Here is a 24,261-nt window from a genome sequence, read left to right on the forward strand (position 1 = left end):
CACTGAACTCTATCTGAGCAGTAGTTGGTGAACCAGATGAGGCAGTCATTTGAGAAACCAAGGCTGTTGAGTCTGCAGATAAGAATGCAGTGATTGTAAGAGTCGAAAGCCTTGGCCAGGTCGATGAAGACGGCTGCACAGTATTGTCTTTTATCGATGGCGGTTATGATATCGTTTAGGACTTTGAGCGTGGCTGAGGTGCACTCGGAATCCAGATTGCACAGCGGAGAAGGTACAGTGGGATTCGAAATGGTCGGTGATCTGTTTGTTAACTTGGCTTTCGAAGACTTTAGAAAGTCTAATTTTGTAAAGTGGTTTCTCGCATCAAAACAACATTTTCAGTCACCTTCTTGTCTGAAGGACAAGTGGATGAACATGTTAATGTCACGCCCTGCATGTTTTTTCCCAAAAGTCTCATGGAAAGTAGGCCTACTTTGAACGCCACACATTGGCTGCTACTGTAGGCTGAATGATAATACAGCCATTTCCATGTTAAAATGTTATGTGATGCATTTTTAATGTTCAACTAGCCACAGTAGCCTACTTGAACACTTAAAACTAACTTAAAGCAGGTACAGCCTCAGTGTTCACAGTAAACACACGCCGGAAGTTGCACCTAAATTTCACAACTTTCAAGTTTACGCTCAGCAGACCTGAAATTTGCTGTGCCATTTTTTGTTGTTGTTGAGGGAACGTTGATTTCCAATAATGTGAAATCCATAGATTAGGGCCTAATTTATTTATTTCAATTGACTGATATCCTTATATGAACTGTAACTCAGTAAAATCTTTTAAATTATTGCATGTTGCATTTATATTTTTGTTCAGTGTATATCTGATTGTTGTAGCTAAAAGGCTTGTCAGTTATCAACACTTGGTTTGTACCTATGGAATTATCTTTCATCTTTGACAAACATTCAGAAAAAGACCAGTTTAAAGTACAAAATACAAGGTAGTGTATACATGAACAGTTCTGTAGATTGTAGACAGCGTCAGGCCTTAGGAAAGCTTTTACCAATCATATGATCACTGAACCCAAACAAGCAGAAGCGTGTAAAGAGCTCAGCCAGTGTATTTCAAAGGCCCCAGTGCAGGGCTGTAAAGAGCTCAGCCAGTGTATTTCAAAGGCCCCAGTGCAGGGCTGTAAAGAGCTCAGCCAGTGTATTTCAGAGGCCCCAGTGCAGGGCTGTAAAGAGCTCGGCCAGTGTATTTCAGAGGCCCCAGTGCAGGGCTGTAAAGAGCTCAGCCAGTGTATTTCAGAGGCCCCAGTGCAGGGCTGTAAAGAGCTCAGCCAGTGTATTTCAAAGGCCCCAGTGCAGGGCTGTAAAGAGCTCAGCCAGTGTATTTCAGAGACCCCAGTGCAGGGCTGTAAAGAGCTCGGCCAGTGTATTTCAAAGGCCCCAGTGCAGGGCTGTAAAGAGCTCGGCCAGTGTATTTCAGAGGCCCCAGTGCAGGGCTGTAAAGAGCTCGGCCAGTGTATTTCAAAGGCCCCAGTGCAGGGCTGTAAAGAGCTCAGCCAGTGTATTTTAAAGGCCCCAGTGCAGGGCTGTAAAGAGCTCGGCCAGTGTATTTCAGAGGCCCCAGTGCAGGGCTGTAAAGAGCTCGGCCAGTGTATTTCAAAGGCCCCAGTGCAGGGCTGTAAAGAGCTCAGCCAGTGTATTTCAAAGGACCCAGTGCAGGGCTGTAAAGAGCTCAGCCAGTGTATTTCAGAGGCCCCAGTGCAGGGCTGTAAAGAGCTCGGCCAGTGTATTTCAAAGGCCCCAGTGCAGGGCTGTAAAGAGCTCAGCCAGTGTATATCAGGCTGTAGGCCCGCTGGTTTGTTTAGTAGCGGTTGCTAAGAAGCACTCACCGAGCAAGATATGTAGCCACAGTGTGTTTTGGTAGTGACAAGTCCCTGAGGCACACTGGCATTTCCTCTCCACTCACCTACAGCAGACTGTCTGTCCCAATCTTATCTCAGGACACAGGATGAGTGACCAATCTTAACAGACACAGCAACGCATACACACAGTTTACTGTTCTAAGATATAGAAGTTCCTCTTACAGTTGAGTAAAGTTAGTCAAGATAAGTTCAAGGGGAAACTGCACCTAGCATTGTAACTGGGAGTCTTTTCCAGCAGAAATATATGCTACCTTCCCATGACACTCCCAAATATGTTGGCATCAAATCAGCATTGCCAATGATAGGCCTACTGTGGACCTTACTGTCAGAACAGACATACTGTAGGTTCAACAGTATAGGGGCAACGCTCTGAGAGAAAGTACGTCATTACGTAGTACCGGTAGTGTTTTTATTTCTTCATTTTTTCCATTCTAGTGTTTTAATTGCTATATTGTATTTACTTCGCCCCCATGGCCTATTTCTTGCCTTTACCTCCCTTACTCACATTGTATATAGACGTATTTTTCTACTGTATTATTGACTGTATGTTTGTTTTACTCCATGTGTAAAACTCTGTTGTTGTGTGTCACACTGCTTTGCTTTATCTTGGCCAGGTCGCTGTTGTAAATGAAAACTTGTTCTCAACTTCCTACCTGGTTAAATAAAAGGTGAAATAAAATAAAAATATTAGTAGTTTAGGTTTTTGGTGAAGTCTACTCTCTCCTATCCTCTTCAGCATGCAGACTACACCACCTGCTGGTGTGAAGATGCCATGGCCCCGGTGACAGTTGACGTTCACTTCAATAGTAATATGCTACTTCCAATTTTTTTGTTGCATATTGCTTAGTATCAGAATCAAGCAATAATAAGTCAGAAATGTCCAAATTCTGAGTTGTCTTGAACGAGTCCATAGTATCAGAGTGATGATATCACACGCAGTTCTATTACCTTAATAAGATACTAACACAGTAAGTATTTTGGGAAAGTAGGACTTATTTAATGACATTATTGCATTTTTTTTTTTTATGTAGACACTCCGTAAGAAAAATAACTAGGTAAAGAAGTATTTCACACAGTTGTAATCCATTAGAAATACATTCAATTAGCAAAAAACATTTAATATTTCTTTATAAACACAGCTCTCTCTGGGCTTGGAAATGATTGCTAAGTATTTACCACCTTCATAGTGCATTATATCTTATTCTTTTCTTCAGCAATTCAAAGAATTCAATCGTTTTTGTTTCAATATGAACCCTTTCCATTTCACAGGTTAATGCGTGTAGGCATAGCCTGGTCCCTGATCTGTTAGTGCTCTTGCCAACGCCATTGCTGTCATAGTAAAGCCAGACCAGGCATGTCAAATCCATAAGGAGTAGGCAAGAGGGCAGAAACAGACTGGTACCCAGGCAAAAGGTTCTGTCAGTAACAAAAAGCAGTAGGAGAAATATACGCGACGCCAAACTTAATTGCTTAAAAACAAATACTGCATCAGCAGTAAGAAGCATGGGGATTGGTTAGGTTAGTGTTGCTCTGTAAGCAGGTGGAGTAGGCCACTGGTAAACAACAGGAAATCAATGAAGTGCAGTCATGTAGTCTCTGCATCCCAATTATCTTGGTAGTGTACACTCATCCTCATCACACAATTAAAAACATTTGATTGGTATAAGCATGTCAGACCCTTTCAAATTCATGAAGGGAAGTGAACAAGTGCACACTTAGGGCAGAACATTCTAGAATTGAAAACATAGACAACAGCTTCAAGCAGATGCTGAAGGACATGAGTCAGTCAAACTCCTCTGAATAAGTGCTAGGACCAGAGTTACTCTCCAATAGCCAATATAAGTCTAGTGCTTGATGCTTGCTTAATGTTAACTATATAATGCATGAAGCTTCTCAACTGACCAGGCTACATATGCAATGTAATGATTGTGCTGACTTCACAGAGCCCAATCCTACAGTAACTTTAGAATGTATGTCAAGCAAAATCCATTAATTTCAAGGTTTAACAAACCATACAACTATTTTAAACATTTTAGAGAAATAAATAAATTACTGGATAAACTGGGCAGATGCAAAGTTCAGTAACAGAATTATATGAAAATCTATTTTATTTTGTTACCAAACGTATCTACACAGTTCTTCCTGTAAAATATGCGTCTGTAAACTTTTCAGTGGAAATTTCAATGTTTAACTTAACTTTGTTTGGTATACATTTTAAAGTGAAACATCTGAGTATAATTCCGTTACCATGGAAATTCCCTAGAGCAACTGGCTGAAGGGTGAGTGGACTAGGACCTGCTGCTGCCCTCACACTTCCTGCTGTGTGGGTGTCACATGATTCATAGGTATACAGTACAGTCAGCTACTACGGGTGGACTTCAATGACTGACTGTCTCAAACTAGTCCACTGAACATTCACTCAATGAGTACAGAAACCAGTGCTCCCTGGCACTCACTAGTCTAGACATGGCAGATTGAAGAGAGGGGGGAAATAAACTTTTTTTTTTATAATAAAGAAATAATAATAAATCACATACCACATGTTTGGCAGTCAACTTTGATAAAGGGACGACTACCAGTCCTGCCACTCAAAGGGGCCGTGGTGAAAATAATCTATTGGTCCATAATATGTGTAAGTAAACTTGTCAAAAGCAATGTGAATCTTAAGAATTTAGCTCCAGTTACTGGCAGTAATGAAGACGAATGTGAGAAGAGCCATGTAGCCATTCCTGAGGTACGGCCAAATCATTTCTGTGTGGTACCACACAGTATAGATACACTGCCACACGCACACTAGTGTCTACTCAGCGTTTTTAACCATGAAGAAGAGCACTTCACTTTACTGGTGGTTTGAGAGAGTTCGGCCCAGACTAATCTTAGAGTATATAGTCTTAAGTCCCAATTCTCCACCCTTCTCCCACTTCCTGTCATGGATTTAACAATGGTGGAAACTCCCATCAGCCAATTCTTATATCAATCCAATGTATTTAAATCCAGGATGGGAGAGTGCAAGTGCACACTTGGGTAGAAAGGTGGACAACTGGGACGCAGTCATAAGGACCTTTATTTAGGCACTAAGTTAGTCTCTCTCCCTTTTCCATCCACTTTATATGTTCTTTATGAACAGTTGCTCCATCTGGGTCGTATTCACTAGGCACAAAACCAAAGGAAAAAACAAACAGGGAGGGACTATCTGAACTTGTCCAATAAGAAATTGTTTTTGTTTTCTACTGCAAAATGTTTTGCTACACTGTGGCCTAATGAATACGACCTTTAAAACTGTTCCATTACAAACCAGCTGAGCTCAGCTGTCAGTTATTTACTATGTGATACTTTAGAGTATTGCTGGTTTAAAGTGGAGTTGCAGTAAGAAAACATTATAGATAGCTATACCCGCACCATAAAAACCTCAGGTTATTCCAAAACAACTCTGCCTAGTTAAACTCTTAAGCTACAGATTCACATTCAGTAGGTCCAAATTCCACCTAAATTAAACACTTGTGTTCAGCCGCAAAACGGTTTGCTACGGAGTTCCCTAATGAACATGACCCAGATGTATGCGTTTACGTTATTAAAAGTGCGGGACCTAACGGGGTTAGTTAGAGTGTGCCGTGAAAAGCAAGCAAAACATCACAATGAAGCTATTATTCCACAATCAACATCGTTAAAAATGTTAAATACAATACAAGAATAAAGAGTAATCCATCCAGAATAGAAAAATGTATCACATAATCTATGGGTGCATTCATAAATTCACTCTGGAGTGCCAAAGGACCCTCAAGAGTGCGCTCTGGGCGTTCGTAAATTCAGAACATTGTCAGATTGTCCGTTTGTGAATTTAGAGCCACACTGGATGCCCTGGCTGAGGAGTAGGGTTGATCTGAGCATTCTGACCTCACAACAGCAGTCAAACATCCAAGCTAACTGGCTAAAGTAAGTTAGCTTGCTAGTTACTTCCAGACATAAATGAGAGAACACCTCACTCTGCTAGGGCAAGTAAAATGGTCAGAGGTGGTTTGGCTATTTTCACGTTATCCAGAGCGTTGGTGACTAACTGTGCAGCTGGCAACAATTGAATAAAAAGTTTTTTTTTATTTATTTTTTTACAATGTTTACTGACACCGGCCATATTCAACAGGTGTTCGTTCATCAGTTATTCTGCATTCTGGCACACTCAGACGAGAGTGCTCTGAAATCGGATTAGATAGCCAAAGTGAATTTACGAAGGCGCCCAGATGAAAGAGTAATATCAGAAGACAATGCAAGCGGCTACATTCTCCCTGTTCCGGAATGCTGGCATCACAAAAGGTGAGTGTTCCATGGGACATGGGGCGGAGTAGAACGAGATGGGTTGCCACGTGGGCAGGGACCATGTAAACCTTGAGACAGACAGAAAGACAGACAAACTGCAAAGAGACGGCTGCAGGTACTTGTGCAGGTTTCTGAAACGGCATCATTTAGGGGTGGAGGTACCCAGGATCGTGTTTAATAGGCACAGAATGCTCCGAAACCGAGTGAAACGGTGAGGGACCATCTAATGCTGTGCAATAAGAAAGGCTCCTTTTCTTTTGCAAATGGATGTTTTTCTACCATGTGCCCTAATGAACACGACCCAAGGTCCCCTGGGGGTAGAGGGTGGTGGGAAGGGGTATCCAGGTTCCCTTCTCAAAGGCTGGGTCAGTAGCCTGGTTCCAGATCCGTTTGTGCTTTTGCCTACGCCATTGGCACTGTTCTGCATGACAGTTCCATACGGAGTTGGCAAGACAGCAATAAACAGACTGGCACACAGGCTAGCTGGTCAGTGGGTGGTGGTCTGGCGGTCTGGGAGGATAGGTAGGAGGCAGGTGGTTCAGTTGCTCTTGAGAAGCTCAATGCAGCCCTGCAGCAGAGCCATGTTGTTCTGTGGTTACAGAGAGAACAGGGATATCAGTATTATATCCATTCAACAACAGACATTTCACAAGGACAAGGGCACAATATATCACATAACATGAACTACATTTTGCTCATAGTTCCTACATATTCAATATCCACTGAAAGCTCCTGAACAGTCCAGTCTATCACTGAGAAAAGTACCAACAAAGTAGAGCGTTGTCTGCGGTTGGTGAACGCCTCCTGCTGCACACAACAGTTTAGTGATATTGTGGGATTGAATCCCACGGCTTCTAATTGTGTAATTCGATCTCTCTCCTCCCCCTATATTTCATTACTGCATATTCCGAAAAAAAAATTTAAACACTGGAAGGAAAAAGAACTCTGTACACCATGACTGACCTTGGCGTGTTTGATCTCCAGTTCAGCCATCTCTATTAGGTTCTTACGGAAAGCCACCACTCTCCTGCCCTTAAAACTGGTCAGCTCTGGGAGGAGAAGACCATACTGTCAGTTTACTCACTGTACTGTATTATGGAAGAAAATGTTAGCCCAAACCCACATGCACACTGTCTTACACAAACCTCTTTTTCCAGACTCGGAGAGCTTGTCAAACTTCTGCAGACACTGTTGTTGGTGCTCCTCAGCCTGGGTGATGTCTTTACTCTTCAGCCGGGCCTTGTCCAGGGCCTTGTTACTGTTCTCATAGTCAGCCAGGGCCCGGGCCCGCCTGTACAACAGGTCCTGACACACACACGTAGTGGTTAACACACACACAGACTGCATTTCTCAGAGAATGTATGTAATATGCATGCCTACCGTGTTTCCACGTGCATTGAAGAATAAAATGTATGATTCAAAAAGTTGAAGTTGCTGAGGGTTTTTGAGAGAGAAACAGACTAGACGTGGCTCACCTTGGCTGCCTGGATGTCCAGCATGTAGTAACGGAGCAGCTCTGTGAGCTTCAGCTCCTCGTCTGACGCCACTCTGCCCTCCACCTTCTACAGGCAGGACCAAATAGATACAACATCGATGCTACCGCCATGCTCAAAGAACATAAGATACACATTTTTTAAATATTTATTTATATATATAAATAACTGACACTCACACATTTCCAACTAGCACTGACTTTGCTGATTGCTACTTGAGGAAAATTGTACTTACTACGACTGACAAATGTTGTCTCCCCTAGCTATCTTAAGATGAACTGCATGTCACGCTGGATAAGAGTGTCTGCTAAATGACTAACTTGTAAAAAAAATTGACATTTGCACAGCTCACAAAAGCAAAATGCACACACACGTGTTTAAATGTATTGCTGACCTCACAAAATTTGAATTTGCATGGAAATGGACAATAGCAGCTTATATAAAAACATACAATGAATAGAAGAACAGTCCAGGTTGAGAAGTGCAGAAGACCAGCACTGTGGTTCTTACCCTTAGTTTCTCAAACAGGTCCGCAAACTTCTCAAGGTGCCTGAAGGGAATAGACAAACCATGAGAACTTAAGCAAAGTCACAATTTGTTGTCGCTGATATTGGGTGAGATGTAAACCATTCATTTAGCAACCCTTAAATTCTTGTAGCTAGACTACATAATCATACATGGTACCACAGGTCGTTCTTTATAGTATGGGCACCGATAGCTAACAAGCAGCAATAGTTCCAGTGCTTGGGTTCTCAATCACTGATGATTATTTGGACAAATCACGATTTTGCAGGTGTTCGCATCTTTCTGAATTTCAGAAAGGGGGGGGGGGAACTTAACTTAATCAAGCTTTTGACCAATTACGCAGGACTTTAGTTCTGGGTTAACCGAGATTACGCCACCCGTAGTTGGCTTGAGGAAACAACGGCACCATTCGTATACCTCGAACTATAGTGTATTTATATTGTTACTCACTTTTTAAGTGCAGTGTTGTCATCGACAGAGAGACTGTTCAAAGTGGCAGAGATGTGGATGTAATCATCAGCAACATCTGAGACAGAATAATATGTTAATCTAAATTCATCTGAGACAACATCTGAGACAGAATAATATGTTAATCTAAATTCATCTGAGACAACATCTGAGACAGAATAATATGTTAATCTAAATTCTTGGCCCACTTTAAATCTGAACTCAGCCCCTGAGTGACTTCAAGAGGTTAGGGGTCACCATAATGCAAAACCTGGTATCCTAGGTGGTCTCCCTGAGGCCAAGGGTCAACAGCTGTAAATTCCAAGCAATAAATAAAACTCAGTATGGGTAACATACTGTAAGAAGTTGCACCACTTTGGTGACACCACACAATGCTACCACACATCCTGCTGTTTATCTATAAACATTTGAACGTCTTGAAAACCGATCTGGCCTTAATGGCTACATGTACTCTTAAATCTCCACCCGGCACAGCCAGAAGAGGCCTGGCCACCCCTCGGAGCCTGGTTCCTCTTTACCCGGCACAGCCAGAAGAGGCCTGGCCACCCCTCGGAGCCTGGTTCCTCTCTACCCGGCACAGCCAGAAGTGGACTGGCCACCCCTCGGAGCCTGGTTCCTCTACCCGGCACAGCCAGAAGTGGACTGGCCACCCCTCGGAGCCTGGTTCCTCTAGGTTTCTTCCTACATTCCTGCCTTCTGAGTTTTTCCTAGACACTGTGCTTCTGCATCAGCATTGCTTGCTCTTTGGGGTTTTATGTTAGGCAGTGTTTGACTTGGGCAGGAGCTGAGTACCAGCGCCTCAAATGTTCTGTTCCTTTCATAGAATATTAGCACAAAAGTATTGTGGAGTTTCTGCACCTAACTATAAAACAGTACCAGCACCTATTTTAGTCCCAAGTCCAGCATTGAGGCTAGGTATCGCCAAAGCAATATGTGACAACTGCTGATGTTAAAAGGGCTTTATAAATGACATGTGATTGATTGAGCCAGATATGAGGGGGAGGGGGGACACTGTTCTTATCAATAACTCAAAAAGCTCCAATTCAAGTTGGTTGTTGTTGATTTCATAGTCATACTTTTGTGAGAGCGGGTCATCTTCTCTGCCCTGGCAGTGGAGTCTTTGATCTTGGATGAATAATCAAGCAGGAAGGTCTTCTCCTGCTCAAAAAAATCATCTACTTCCTGCAAGAAAAAAAGATTTTAAAAAGACATCAACCTTCTGCCTAAGACACAAAAAAACCACACAAAGCCAGATCTTCATCCTGGATACTAAGGTCCCTGCTCAGCTTGTAAACCGTTACGATCTGTAGCTGCATTTGTTTCTCTTTGTTTAAGTCTGCTACTGTAATGCATTGACTTTCTGCATCTGGTTTGTAATGCATTGCTGACTTCACAAAATGACACTTCATGGAAATGGACAATAAAAGCATTGGGCTTGTTTGACAATGCAGGCGACTGCTGACTGATCCTGAAATCACCTTGCATAAATTATTGTTTGTAGGTCAGTCAGTCACAATTTACCCACAAATCAAATCAAATTTTATTTGTCACATACACATGGTTAGCAGATGTTAATGCGAGTGTAGCGAAATGCTTGTGCTTCTAGTTCCGACAATGCAGTAATAACCAACAAGTAATCTAACCTAACAATTCCACAACTACTACCTTATACACACAAGTGTAAAGGGATAAAGAATATGTACATAAAGATATATGAATGAGTGATGGTACAGAACGGCATAGGCAAGATGCAGTAGATGGTATAGTGTACAGTCTATACATATGAGATGAGTAATGTAGGGTATGTAAACATTATATTAAGTGGCATTGTTTAAAGTGGCTAGTGATACATTTTTACATAATTTCCATCAATTCCCATTATTAAAGTGGCTGGAGTTGAGTCAGTATGTTGGCAGCGGTCACTAAATGTTAGTGGTGGCTGTTGAACAGTCTGATGGCCTTGAGATAGAAGCTGTTTTTCAGTCTCTCGGTCCCTGCTTTGATGCACCTGTACTGACCTCGCCTTCTGGATGATAGCGGGGTGAACAGGCAGTGGCTCGGGTGGTTGTTGTCCTTGATGATCTTTATGGCCTTCCTGTGACATCGGGTGGTGTAGGTGTCCTGGAGGGCAGGTAGTTTGCCCCCGGTGATGCGTTGTGCAGACCTCACTACCCTCTGGAGAGCCTTACGGTTGTGGGCGGAGCAGTTGCCGTACCAGGCGGTGATACAGCCCGACAGGATGCTCTCGATTGTACATCTGTAGAAGTTTGTGAGTGCTTTTGGTGACAAGCTGAATTTCTTCAGCCTCCTGAGGTTGAAGAGGCGCTGCTGCGCCTTCTTCACAACGCTGTCTGTGTGGGTGGACCAATTCAGTTTGTCCGTGATGTGTACACCGAGGAACTTAAAACTTTCCACCTTCTCCACTACTATCCCGTCGATGTGGATAGGGGGGTGCTCCCTCTGCTGTTTCCTGAAGTCCACAATCATCTCCTTTATTTTGTTGACGTTGAGTGTGAGGTTATTTTCCTGACACCACACTCCGAGGGCCCTCACCTCCTCCCCGTAGGCCGTCTCGTCGTTGTTGGTAATCAAGCCTACCACTGTAGTGTCGTCCGCAAACTTGATGATTGAGTTGGAGGCGTGCATGGCCACGCAGTCATGGGTGAACAGGGAGTACAGGAGAGGGCTCAGAACGCACCCTTGTGGGGCCCCAGTGTTGAGGATCAGCGGGGTGGAGATGTTACCTACCCTCACCACCTGGGGGCGGCCCGTCAGGAAGTCCAGGACCCAGTTGCACAGGGCGGGGTCGAGACCCAGGGTCTCGAGCTTGATGACGAGTTTGGAGGGTACTATGGTGTTAAATGCTGAGCTGTAGTCGATGAACAGCATTCTCACATAGGTATTCCTCTTGTCCAGATGGGTTAGGGCAGTGTGGTTGCGATTGCGTCGTCTGTGGACCTATTGGGTCGGTAAGCAAATTGGAGTGGGTCTAGGGTGCCAGGTAGGGTGGAGGTGATATGGTCCTTGACTAGTCTCTCAAAGCACTTCATGATGACGGAAGTGAGTGCTACGGGGCGGTAGTCGTTTAGCTCAGTTACCTTAGCTTTCTTGGGAACAGGAACAATGGTGGCTCTCTTGAAGCATGTGGGAACAGCAGACTGGGATAATGATTGATTGAATATGTCTGTAAACACACCAGCCAGCTGGTCTGCGCATGCTCTGAGGACGCGGCTGGGAATGCCGTCTGGGCCTGCAGCCTTGCGAGGGTTAACACGTTTAAATGTTTTACTCACCTCGGCTGCAGTGAAGGAGAGCCCGCAGGTTTTGGTAGCGGGCCGTGTCAGTGGCACTGTATTGTCCTCAAAGCGAGCAAAAAAGTTATTTAGTCTGTCTGGGAGCAAGACATCCTGGTCCGCGACGGGGCTGGTTTTCTTTTTGTAATCCGTGATTGACTGTAGACCCTGCCACATACCTCTTGTGTCTCACAGATGTGATGCTCTCGAACTTGGCTAGTATTGTATGATATACGAGGAGGCCACACCTACCTTTATCCCAGAGATGATGACCTCATCAGCACTCTTGACCATGTTCTTAAAGAAACTCCCAAACGTCTCCTTGGCGTTCTTCCTTCGTACGCTCAGCTACGTGGACCAATCACAGGGAGGGAAATCATTTATTTAGCCAATAAGACCACAGTACAAGTTCGCAATGTAAAATTGATTACGTAAGCTACAACAGCTGTGGCGCTGTCTTGTGGAAGCCTTTTGTTCCACATAGGAATGAAGAAAGTGAGTAAGAACTACAATAAGTGTTATGGTTTTTCCTGATAATTTTATAAAAAATGCCTGTATAACATTTCCCAAAAGGACAAACAAAACCATCTCGGCAGACCCTAGCTGACTCACAGCTCCACTGACCGAGTGGTTTGGAAATAGAGCTGAACTCAGCAGCAGGATGTGTGTCCTAGGTGTGCTTGCCTATCTTCCTCTATCCCCCTTCCCTCTATCCCCCTCCATCCCCTCCCTCCTCTATCCCCCTCCCTCCCTCCATCCATCGTGTTCACTAAGCACAAAACGGAAGAAAAAAAATGGAGAGGTACTAACTGAACTGCATTGGGAAATGTTTTTCAATGGTGTGCTCTAGTGAACACGACTCAGCAGTTAACTAGGAAGTCAGTACTGCTGGAAAATACGCAGTCTGTCTTCTTCATTTCCTTTTCCAAGTGTCAAACTCACATCCTGGTCATACTCCAGGAATATCTGGAAGTTTCTGTCCTTGCTCAGGATCGGGTGAGAAGATAGTCGCTGCAGGAATACCTCGTGGACTTGTACAGTCTTCTTAAATACAGCCAGGTACTCACTGGGAGAGAGCCAGAAGATGGCAAATTACCAACTGAGTGTGCACATACAGATACACAATCTTGAGATCACCAGAATCATTCCCACAGGAATCGTAATACAACATTTAAAAACGCAGAACTGTGCCAATTAAGCTTGGACACAGTGACAAGGGGTAAAGGAGGAAAGGTCAGAACTCACGCCTCCAACTCCTGCTTCATCTTGGTGTATTCCTCCTTGGTCATGGTGGCTTCTCCCTCTCCCAGTTTATGCATCTTCTCCCTTGGGCTCTCGAAGTCTGGCTTTGGGGGGGCTGGAGGGATCTGGACAGACAGGGAGATGGGTGAGGAAAAGAGCAGATACCGGAGTCCTTTGCAGATACCGGAGTCCTTTGCACCTTCCCCTTCATCAAATAACACTCACGTGTCCTGACAGTGAAGTTGCGAAATGACATTCACAGTGGCAGCATTGGCTGTGAGTGTGAACTATACTGTAATTAAGTGGTGTGTGTGTGTGTTCCGTAGACTACTCCATAGAGCTGGGACGATAAACTGAAAATGATTAATACAGACCACTTGCTGACATTACGATAAGTAGCCGATACTAGAGAAGTTTAAAAATAAATACGTTTGCTAATCTGGGTCACTGTTAATGGGACAACTGATGGCTAACTAGTATTAGTAGTTAAGGATAAAAATAAACATTGTGGTGTACATTAAAATGTTATAAACTACTCATTATCGCATCAATCCAGGCAATTTATCGCGATATGGACTTTTTGTCCATGTCACCCAGCTCTACTACTCAAGTCACTCAATGAGCCCAGCGTAGTCCCAAGCCAGTGTGTGCGTGTGTGTGGTGGACTTAACAGGTCACTCACGATGAGCCCAGCGTAGTCCTCAGTCTCAACCAGCGTGTCATGGAGCCAGATAAAGTCCTCATGTTGCCTAGGAACAGAGAAGTCTGGCTTCTGGAAGGAGCTCAGGGTGGTCTGACAGAAAAGACAATTCAAGCTCCATTTAAAATGCATTACCACAAGGTTGTAATATACTTTAGAAGTAAAAGATCTGAGACAGTGTTACTGTTATTTATTTTTGGCTGACACTGATCCAGAGTGACTTACAGTGCAGCATTCAACTAAGGCAGGTAAGACAACCACATTTGACATAGAAACAACATGAGCTGTAGTTCTAGCCTGCTGTACACGAAGAGCATTATATATTATTTGAATAACTGACAGGGAAGTGAGGGTGACCCTTAGCTTAAGAACTGAAACTGTGAAGTTGCTGTTTTTACCTTGGTGTGGACAGTGAACTTGACTTTGTCACGTTCACAGAGTGCATCAGGAATGTCGATGAGTAGAGAGGCGTCGTTGTTTAGGTCCACAGACACAGAGCGTGCCTAAGACAAGGGGGAACAGGGTAAAGGACAAGGACAAAGTTATTTCAGCTTTTATTTCTTTCATCACATTCCCAGTGGGTCAGAAGTTTACATACACTCAATTAGTATTTGATAGCATTGCCTTTAAATTGTTTAACTTGGGTCAAACGTTTCTGGTAGCCTTTCACAAGCTCCCACAATAAGTTGGGTGAATTTTGGCCCATTCCTCCTGACAGAGCTGGTGTAACTGAGCCAGGTTTGTAGGCCTCCTTGCTCGCACAGGCTTTTTCAGTTCTGCCCACAAATTTTCTATGGGATTGAGGTCAGGGCTTTGTGATGGCCACTCCAATACATTGACTTTGTTGTCTTTAAGCCATTTTGCCACAACTTTGGAAGTATGCTTAGGGTCATTGTCCATTTGGAAGACCCATTTGCAACCAAGCTTTAACTTCCTGACTGATGACTTGAAATGTTGCTTCAATATATCCACCCTCATGGTGCCATCTGTTTTGTGACGTGCACCAGCCCCTCCTGCAGCAAAGCACCCCCACAACATGATGCTGCCACCACCGGGCTTCACAGTTTGGGTGGTGTACTTCGGCTTGCAAGCCTCCCCCCTTTTTCCTCCAAACATAACGATGATCATTATGGCCAAACAGTTCTATTTTTGTTTCATCAGACCAGAGGACAATTCTCCAAAAAGTATGATCTTTGTCCCCATGTGCATTTGCAAACCGTAGTCTGGATTTTTTATGGCGGTTTTGGAGCAGTGGCTTCTTCCTTGCTGAGCGTCCTTTCCGGTTATGTTGATATAGGACTCGTTTTACTGGGGATATAGATACTTTCGTACCTGTTTCCTCCAGCACCTTCACTAGGTCCTTTGCTGTTGTTCTGGGATTGATTTGCACCTTTTTGCACCAAAGTACGTTCATCTCTAGTTGACAGAACGCGTCTCCTTCCTGAGCGGTATGACGGCTGCATGGTCCCATGGTGTTTATACTTGCGTACTATTGTTTGTACAGATGAACATGGTACCTTCAGGCATTTGGAAATTGCTCCCAAGGATGAACCAGACTTGTGGAGGTCTACAATTTCTGAGGTCCTTAGCTGATTTTCCCATGATGTCAAGCAAAGAGGCACTGAGTTTGAAGGCAGGCCTTGAAATACATCCACACATATACCTTCAATTGACTCAAATTATGTAATTCGCTTATCAGAAGCTTCTAAATCCATGACATAATTTTTTGGAATTTTCCAAGCTGTTTAAAGGCACAGTTAACTTACTGTATGTAAACTTCTGACCCACTGGAATTGTGATACAGTGAATTATAAGTGAAATCATTTGTCTGTAAACAATTGTTGGAAAAATGACTTGTGTCATGCACAAAGTAGATGTTTTAACACACTTGCCAAAACTATAGTTTAACAAGACATTTGTGGAGTGGCTGAAAAACGAGTTTCAACCTAAGTGACTCCAACCTAAGTGTATGTAAACTTCCGACTTCAACTGTATATATCCTTGGGATTGAATTACACACTCACCGCACTTGAAGCAATAACTCCAGCTGATTTCCCAAAAGGGTCAGTCAGTGTTCCCAAGAGTCTGCTAGCTAGTGCACATTTCTCCTAGCATGGTCTTAGATCTGGTTGTGCCATCCTACCACTCCCTATGGTCATTATTGTCAAGGCTACGTTTCTCCCATCTTAACAGCTGTTTCTGTTTGAGTAGGAGAAGCCTTGATCGTATGGGTGGCCCCAGTGGGAACTGACCCACAATCCTGGCGTTGCAAGCAGCATTCTCTATCAATTTAGCCAGTACTTCCTGTGTGAATGACCCACTGAGCATCAGTGTTTCACCATACTACTACCCGAACTCTGCTACTCAGCTTGACAAAGTCAACCGAAATAAAGCAGAGTAAGTCTCCTCTGGAAAGTCTGAGGAAAAGAAAAAAAATTGCAGAAAAGAAAATTACCACAGGCCTGTCAAATTCCACACCAGTCCATATGTAAGCCATCTGAGTTATTCTGTCATTGGCCAGGACAATACTAGCCTCTTACTGCCACGTTGCAAGTCCCCAAAGGCAATGGTTAGATCAGTGGTCTGTGGTCCATATTCTAAAATCAATAGCCCTCTAGCCAGATATAATTCAAAATAGTAGTGGGGGAAACAGGAAGAGCAGAAATTAAACCAGCGAGCCTGGCCTGACGTTATTGGGGAAGTGCAGTGCCATACAAGCCCAACTCTCTTGTCAGAGGCAGTGGAACACTTGGAGGCTACGACATCAAGTACTTATGGCAAACTAAAGTAGCCTGGGGTGGTGACAATACAATAATGGATAAGACATTTTGTGACAACATTCATCTGTGAAGTAGTTTACTAGCTAAGCCAATGATGGTAGTAGAATGCTTTCTATACCGCCTCCAATACTAGTTGACGTTATAAGTTAAACTGTTGCTTTCAACAGACTGCAGCTGTTGATTCCTCTAGATAGCTATTTAGCTAGCCAGGCAACCTTATTTTCAGTTTATTAGGTAGCCAGCTAAATTTATCATATTTAGCTGACTGTATGAATAGCGTTACCTAAATACTGCACAGTTGTGTTTTATTAAGCAAGTGAGCATCTCATGAACTTCCTCGCTAGCTAAAATATAGGCTACAGTTAGCTGGCTATTTAACATTAAGCGAAGAGCTAGGTAGTTGGATAACAAGGACGATAGTACATCGCCCATAACGTACCTTTTCTTTTTCGCTATCATCAAGAGTAGATGTCATGATTATAAAAGTACAACAAGGCTGCAGATCGTCGTGTTGTGCAGCAAGTCTAGCTATTATCGCTATCTTCTGGAAACAACCCCCGTTTCGCTCTTCCTGTCTCATGACAAATAAATCCCGCCCAATAACTCGCCCTGATGTTTTTGATTGGACAAGGTTTCTGAACGTCAATCAAATAGTTCGTTGCTTTTTTTGTCCAACCCAAGTCGCATTTCGAACATACGTTACCGATACAACAATTAAACATACTAAATTATTACATATTGTAATAATATACTGTATATGGCCACAGCGTATGTGTAATTTTCGAAGTTCACTTTGGTTCCATGTCAGGAACACACGGACCAGTTTCAAAGACCCACCTTCAAGAGATTACTGGACTAGTTTTGTCTATCATGTACCATCAAGAATTTACTTGAGAAAAAAAACGACATGCCTTGCAGCCTGTCCCTCATCGGTCAAAATGTTGTAACAAAACAAAAATCGCGCGATGTTTGGGAGGTAACGACTTTCCACTACGTGTATTCATTGTTTTCCATATATTCAGTAATCATTTCATGTAACCAAAGCATAGCCTAAGGTACTCCCTGTTCACCCATGACTGCATGGCCAAGCACGACTCCAACACCATCATTAAGTTTCCGGAGGACACAACAGTGGTAGGCCTGATCACAAACAACGACTAGACAGCCTATAGGGAGGAGGTCAGAGACAACAACCTCTCCCTCAACGTGATCAAGACAAAGGAGATGATTGTGGACAACAGAAAAAGGAGGACCAAGCACGCCACCATTTTCATCGACGGGGCTGTAGTGGAGCAGGTTGGGAGCTTCAAGTTCCTTGGTGTCCACATCACCAACAAACTATCATGGTCCAAACACACCAAGACAGTCGTGAAGAGGGCACGACAATGTCTATTCCCCCACAGGAGACTGAAAAGATTTGGCATGGGTCATCAGATCCTCAAAAAGTTCTACAGCTGCAACATCGAGAGCATCCTGACTGGTTGCATCACTGCCTGGTACGGCAACTGCTCGGCCTCCGACCGCAAGGCACTACATAGGGTAGTGCGTACGGCCCAGTACATCACTGGGGCCAAGCTTCCTGCCATCCAGGACCTCTATACCAGGCGGTGTCAGAGCATGGCCCCAAAAAATTCCAAGGACTCCAGCCACCCCAGTCATAGACTGTTCTCTCTGCTACCGCACGGCAAGTCTAGGTCAAAAAGGCTTCTTAACTGCTTCTAACCCCTATAAGACTCTTTAACAGTTAATCAAATGGCTACCCGGACTATTTGCGTTGTCCCCACCTCACCCCCCATTTTTACGCTGCTGCTACATTCTGTTTATTATCTATGCATAGTCACTTTACCTCTACCTACATGTATATATTACCTCGACTAACCGCTGCACATTGACTCTACCGGAACCCTCTGTACCGGAACCCCCTGTATATAGCCTCGCTACTGTTATTTTATTGTTGCTCCTTAATTATTTGTTATATTTCTATTTATTTATTTATTTATCTAAAACTGCATTGTTGGTTAAGGGCTTGTAAGTAAGCATTTCACTGTAAGGTCTACACCTGTTGTATTCAGTGCATGTGACAAATAACATTATATTTGTTGTATTGAGTCACTCTAAATACAAAGCCGCAAACGCAAAGATGGAGAAAGAACGGATATCAAATCAAATTTATTTATATAGCCCTTCTTAGATCAGCTGATATCTCAAAGTGCTGTACAGAAACCCAGCCTAAAACCCCAAACAGCAAGCAATGCAGGTGTAGAAGCAAAGTGGCTAGGAAAAACTAGGCCAAAACCTAGGAAGAAACCTAGAGAGGAACCAGGCTATGAGGGGTGGCCAGTCCTCTTCTGGCTGTGCTGGGTGAAGATTATAGCAGAACATGGCCAAGATGTTCATAAATGACCAGCATGGTCAAATAATAATAATCCCAGTAGTTGTCGAGGGTGCACCAGGTCAGCACCTCTGCTGTCTCTAGAGAGTTGAAAACAGCAGGTCTGGGACAGGTAGTATGTCCGGTGAACAGGTCAGGGTTCCATAGCCGCATGCAGAACAGTTGAAACTGGAGCAGCAGCACGGCCAGGTGGACTGGGGACAGCAAGGAGTCATCATGCCAGGTAGTCCTGAGGCATGGTCCTAGGGCTCAGGTCCTCCGAGAGAGAGAAAGAGAGAATTAGAGAGAGCATACTTAAATTCACACAGGACACCGGATAAGACAGGAGAAATACTCCAAATAACAGACTGACCCTAGCCCCCCGACACATAGACTACTGCAGCATAAATACTGGAGGCTGAGACAGGAGGGGTTAGGAGACACTGTGGCCCCATCCAATGATACCCCCGGACAGGGCCAAACAGGCAGGATATAACCCCACCCACTTTGCCAAAGCACAGCCCCCACACCACTAGAGGGATATCTTCAACCACCAACTTACCGTCCTGAGACAAGGCTGAGTATAGTCCACAAAGATCTCCACCACGGCACAACCCAAGGGGGGGTGCCAACCCAGACAGGAAGATCACGTCAGTGACTCAACCCACTCAAGTGACGCACCCTTCCTAGGGACGGCATGGAAGAGCACCAGTAAGCCAGTGACTCAGCCCCTGTCATAGAGTTACAGAGAGGGGGGAACTGGCCAGGCAGAGACAGCAAGGGCAGTTTGTTGCTCCAGTGCCTTTCCGTTCACCTTCACACTCCTGGGCCAGACTACACTCAATCATAGGACCTACTGAAGAGGAGTCTTCAATAAAGACTTAAAGGTTGAGACCGAGTCTGCGTCTCTCACATGGGTAGGCAGACCATTCCATAAAAATGGAGCTCTATAGGAGAAACCCCTGCCTCCAGCTGTTTGCTTAGAAATTCTAGAGACAATTAGGAGGCCTGCGTCTTGTGACCGTAGCGTACGTGTAGGTATGTATGGCAGGACCAAATCGGAAAGATAGGTAGGAGCAAGCCCATGTAATGCTTTGTAGGTTAGCAGTAAAACCTTGAAATCAGTCCTTGCCTTAACAGGAAGCCAGTGTAGGGAGGCAAGCACTGGAGTAATATGATCACATTTTTTGGTTCTAGTCAGGATTCTAGCAGACGTATTTAGCACTAATTGAAGTTAGCATGGATTCATTTTTCTGCATCATTTTTGGACAGAAAATGTCTGGTTTTTGCAATGTTACGTAGATGGAAAAAAGCTGTCCTTGAAACAGTCTTGATATGTTTGTCAAAAGAGGGATCAGGGTCCAGAGTAACGCCGAGGTCCTTCACAGTTTTATTTGAGACGACTGTACAACCATCAAGAGTAATTGTCAGATTCAACAGAAGATCTATTTGTTTCTTGGGACCTAGAACAAGCATCTCTGTTTTGTCCGAGTTTAAAAGTAGAAAGTTTGCAGCCATCCACTTCCTTATGTCTGAAACACAGGCTTTCAGCGAGGGCAATTTTGGGGCTTCACCATGTTTCATTGAAATATACAGCTGTGTGTCATCCGCATAGCAGTGAAAGTTAACATTATGTTTTCGAATGACATCCCCAAGAGGTAAAATATATAGTGAAAACAATAGTGGTCCTAAAACGGAACCTTGAGGAACACCGACATTTACAGTTGATTTGTCAGAGGACAAACCATCCACAGAGACAAACTGATATCGTTCCGACAGATAAGATCTAAACCAGGCCAGAACTTGTCCGTGTAGACCAATTTGGGTTTCCAATCTCTCCAAAAGAATGTGGTGATCGATGGTATCAAAAGCAGCACAAAGGTCTAGGAGCACAGATGCAGAGCCTCGGTCTGACGCCATTAAAAGGTAATTTACCAACTTCACAAGTGCAGTCTCAGTGCTATGATGGGGTCTAAAACCAGACTGAAGCATTTCGTATACATTGTCTTCAGGAAGGCAGTGAGTTGCTGCGCAACAGCTTTTCAATTTTTTTTGAGAGGAATGGGAGATTCGATATAGGCCGATAGTTTTTTATATTTTCTGGGTCAAGGTTTGGCTTTTTCAAGAGAGGCTTTATTACTGCCACTTTTAGTGAGTTTGGTACACATCTTGTGGATAGAAAGCCGTTTATCATGTTCAACATAGGAGGGCCAAGCACAGGAAGCAGCTCTTTCAGTAGTTTAGTTGGAATAGGGTCCAGTATCCAGCTTGAAGGTTAAGAGGCCACGATTATTTTCATCATTGTGTCAAGAGATATAGTACTAAAACACTGTAACGGCTTTCCTCCTCCTCTTCATCCGAAGAGGAGGAGCAAGGATTGAACCAAAATGCAGCTTCTTGAGATGACATGATTTATTAAATTCAAGACGAAAAAACACGAAAACACTTTAACAAACTACAAAACAATAAACGACGTAGACGAACCTGAACATAAGAACTTACATGACACGAAGAACGCATGAAACAGGAACAGACTACATAAACCGAACGAACGAACAAACAAACCGAGACAGTCCCATGTGGCGCGACAAACACAGACACAGGAGACAACCACCCACAAACAAACAGTGTGAAAACACCTACCTTAATATGGCTCTCAATCAGAGGAAATGAAAACCACCTGCCTCTAATTGAGAGCCATATCAGGTCACCCTAAACAAACATAGAAACACACAACATAGACTACCCACCCAAACTCACGCCCTGACCGTCAAACACATACAAAATAACAGAAAACCGGTCAGGAACGTGACAAACACTTGAGTGTCTCCCTTGATCCTAGGTCCTGGCAGAGTTGTGCAGACTCAGGACAACTGAGCTTTGGAGGAATACGCAGATTTAAAGAGGAGTCCGTAATTTGCTTTCTAATGATCATGATCCTCTCCTCAAAGAAGTTCATGAATTTATTACTGCTGAAGTGAAAGCCATCCTCTCTTGGGGAATGCTGCTTTTTAGTTAGCTTTGATACAGTATCAAAAATACATTTTGGATTGTTCTTATTTTCCTCAATTAAGTTGGAAAAGTAGGATGATCGAGCAGCAGTGAGGGCTCTTCGATACTGCACGGTACTGTCTTTCCAAGCTAGTCGGAAGACTTCCAGTTTGGTGTGGCGCCATTTCCGTTCCAATTTTCTGGAAGCTTGCTTCAGAGCTCGGGTATTTTCTGTATACCAGTGAGCTAGTTTCTTATGACAAATGTTTTTAGTTTTTAGGGGTGTGACTGCATCTAGGTTATTACGCAAGGTTAAATTGAGTTCCTCAGTTAGGTGGTTAACTGATTTTTGTCTTCTGACGTCCTTGGGTATATCTCCTACAACTTTCACTGTGTACTATTGTATGTGGCTAGGTAAGTTATCTAACTAACTAGAATGCATTTCCATCAGCTGTTTAGATGTGCCCATCGTGTGTGGGAGCCAGCTAGGGTTGTGACTGGACTCTTCTCCCATTGTACCCCGACTTCCGTGAATACTTTCTCCACTTCCAATGTATCTCCAGCTCGTAAGAAAAGCAGTCCATACAGTTCCATGGACAGCAGACGCTACTCTACACTTGTCAAGTCAGTTGTGTCCCACTGAGTCAGTGCTCAAACTACCAAGATCCTAGAGGAGCCAGATGCTCAAATCTACAGACCTGTGAGAAAATCCCAAACACCCTCTTAACGACTGCCACCCAAAGTGTTTAAAATGCTCCACCCGTTGCTTAACCGCAGCAGGGCATTTGAATATGGCGAAACTGAGCTTGGATGTGTGATCATATCCTTCAGCAGACACTGTCCCCGGAACAAAAGTTTTACCTGGAGAGGTGTAGGAGGAAGATGATCACTCAACTGGTAGAGGACGGCTTTAAGGAATACAATATGAGTAAGTAGGTGTAAGCAGAACCCTCTGATTGTAAAAGTATATTTAATTCTCTAAAATATGAATTTGACATATATGAGGACATGATACACACAAACAAACATGTCAGATCTATTCAGGCAAGGGAAGCTTTTCTACGTGACCGTGGGGAGTGTTTGCCCATTGACAACAGAGGAGGCCCCAGGGGAAGACACAGCAGATCCCGGGAAGGCACCAGAGGTTCCAGCAGAGGTAGAGGTGTACATGGAGAGTATACACCATGTGCTGGAGGACGTTAGGGGAGTGAGAGCCATCGAGAGCCGTGTGCAGCATGACAAACTAGGCTATCTTTGATTTGTTAGGCCGTCATTGTAAATAAGAATTTGTTCTTAACTGACTTGCCTAATTAAATAAAGGTTCAATTAAAAAATCCTTTCTGTAAGGTGATGCAAGAAAAATGTGCACATTTGATTGGTGACTTGGAGTAAGGAGTGTGACAGTTGGCTCAGTATCTGACAATTAAGCATTTTATACTATGTCCTGTGACTGTATTTTGCTCAATTACTCTATTTTGAGCCTGACACGTTTGACAACAACCATTATTCTAATGTTGTGTTACCTTAAGGAAGTATTTCAAGCTGGAAAATGCATCATTGACCTTACACTGTGTTGAGAATGTAAAATGGTTGTCTTGAACAACCTTTCCTCTAGTCTAAATGTTGAGTTTTTTTTTTTGCTTTTCACTTCTGAGGAACTCTAACCACTTTGGTAGTATCAGCCTGTGAAGTTCAGTACTAAACAAAGATGAATAAGAAATAGTTTCTGTCATGTTTTACACTATATAAACTCAGCAAAAACAGAAACGTCCTCTTACTATCAACTGCGTTTATTTTCAGCAAACTTAACATGTGTAAATATTTGTATGAACATAACAAGATCCAACAACTGAGACATAAACTGAACAAGTTCTACAGACATGTGACTAACAGAAATTGAATAATGTCTCCCTGAACAAAGGGGGGTAACAGTCAGTATCTGGTATGGCCACCATCTGCATTAAGTACTGCAGTGCATCTTCTCCTCATGGACTGCACCAGATTTGCCAGTTCTTGCTGTGAGATGTTACCCCACTCTTCCACCAAGGCACCTGCATGTTCCAGGACATTTCTGGGGGGAATGGCCCTAGCCCACACCCTCCGATCCAACAGGTCCTAGACGTGCTCAATGGGATTGAAATCCGGGCTCTTCGCTGGCTATGGCAGAACATTGACACTCCTGTCTTGCAGGAAATCACACACAGA

General features: G+C 43.6%; 1 protein-coding gene and 1 pseudogene across 1 annotated transcript; one reads left to right on the plus strand and one right to left on the minus strand.

Moving 5' to 3' along the window:
• Positions 1-2,855: 2,855 nt before the first annotated feature.
• Positions 2,856-17,294, minus strand: LOC129861365 (sorting nexin-5-like). The gene is made up of 13 exons (XM_055932748.1): positions 17,134-17,294; positions 14,313-14,417; positions 13,897-14,007; positions 13,218-13,339; positions 12,915-13,038; positions 12,225-12,320; positions 9,756-9,861; positions 8,662-8,737; positions 8,197-8,236; positions 7,669-7,755; positions 7,339-7,498; positions 7,157-7,242; positions 2,856-6,782 (listed from the first exon to the last, which is right to left on the minus strand). Exons 1-13 carry the CDS (start codon positions 17,272-17,274, stop codon positions 6,732-6,734), a joined length of 1,305 nt encoding a protein of 434 aa, XP_055788723.1. The 5' UTR covers positions 17,275-17,294; the 3' UTR covers positions 2,856-6,731.
• Positions 17,295-17,377: 83 nt separating this feature from the next.
• LOC129861385 (mitochondrial genome maintenance exonuclease 1-like) lies at positions 17,378-23,092 on the plus strand (annotated as a pseudogene).
• The last annotated feature ends 1,169 nt before the right edge of the window (positions 23,093-24,261 follow it).

This window comes from Salvelinus fontinalis, chromosome 1, assembly GCF_029448725.1.
Source record: "Salvelinus fontinalis isolate EN_2023a chromosome 1, ASM2944872v1, whole genome shotgun sequence".
Taxonomy (NCBI): Eukaryota; Metazoa; Chordata; class Actinopteri; order Salmoniformes; family Salmonidae; genus Salvelinus; species Salvelinus fontinalis.

Excerpts from the sequence above, each read along its gene's own strand:
- LOC129861365 (XM_055932748.1), bottom strand. The coding sequence starts at position 17,274 with ATGAGACAGGAAGAGCGAAACGGGGGTTGTTTCCAGAAGATAGCGATA. Across the intron at positions 13,039-13,217 it reads ATGAAGCAGGAGTTGGAGGC|TGAGTACCTGGCTGTATTTA; the intron begins GTGAGTTCTGAC and ends GCTCTCTCCCAG. Across the intron at positions 7,243-7,338 it reads CTCCGAGTCTGGAAAAAGAG|AGCTGACCAGTTTTAAGGGC; the intron begins GTTTGTGTAAGA and ends TTCTCCTCCCAG.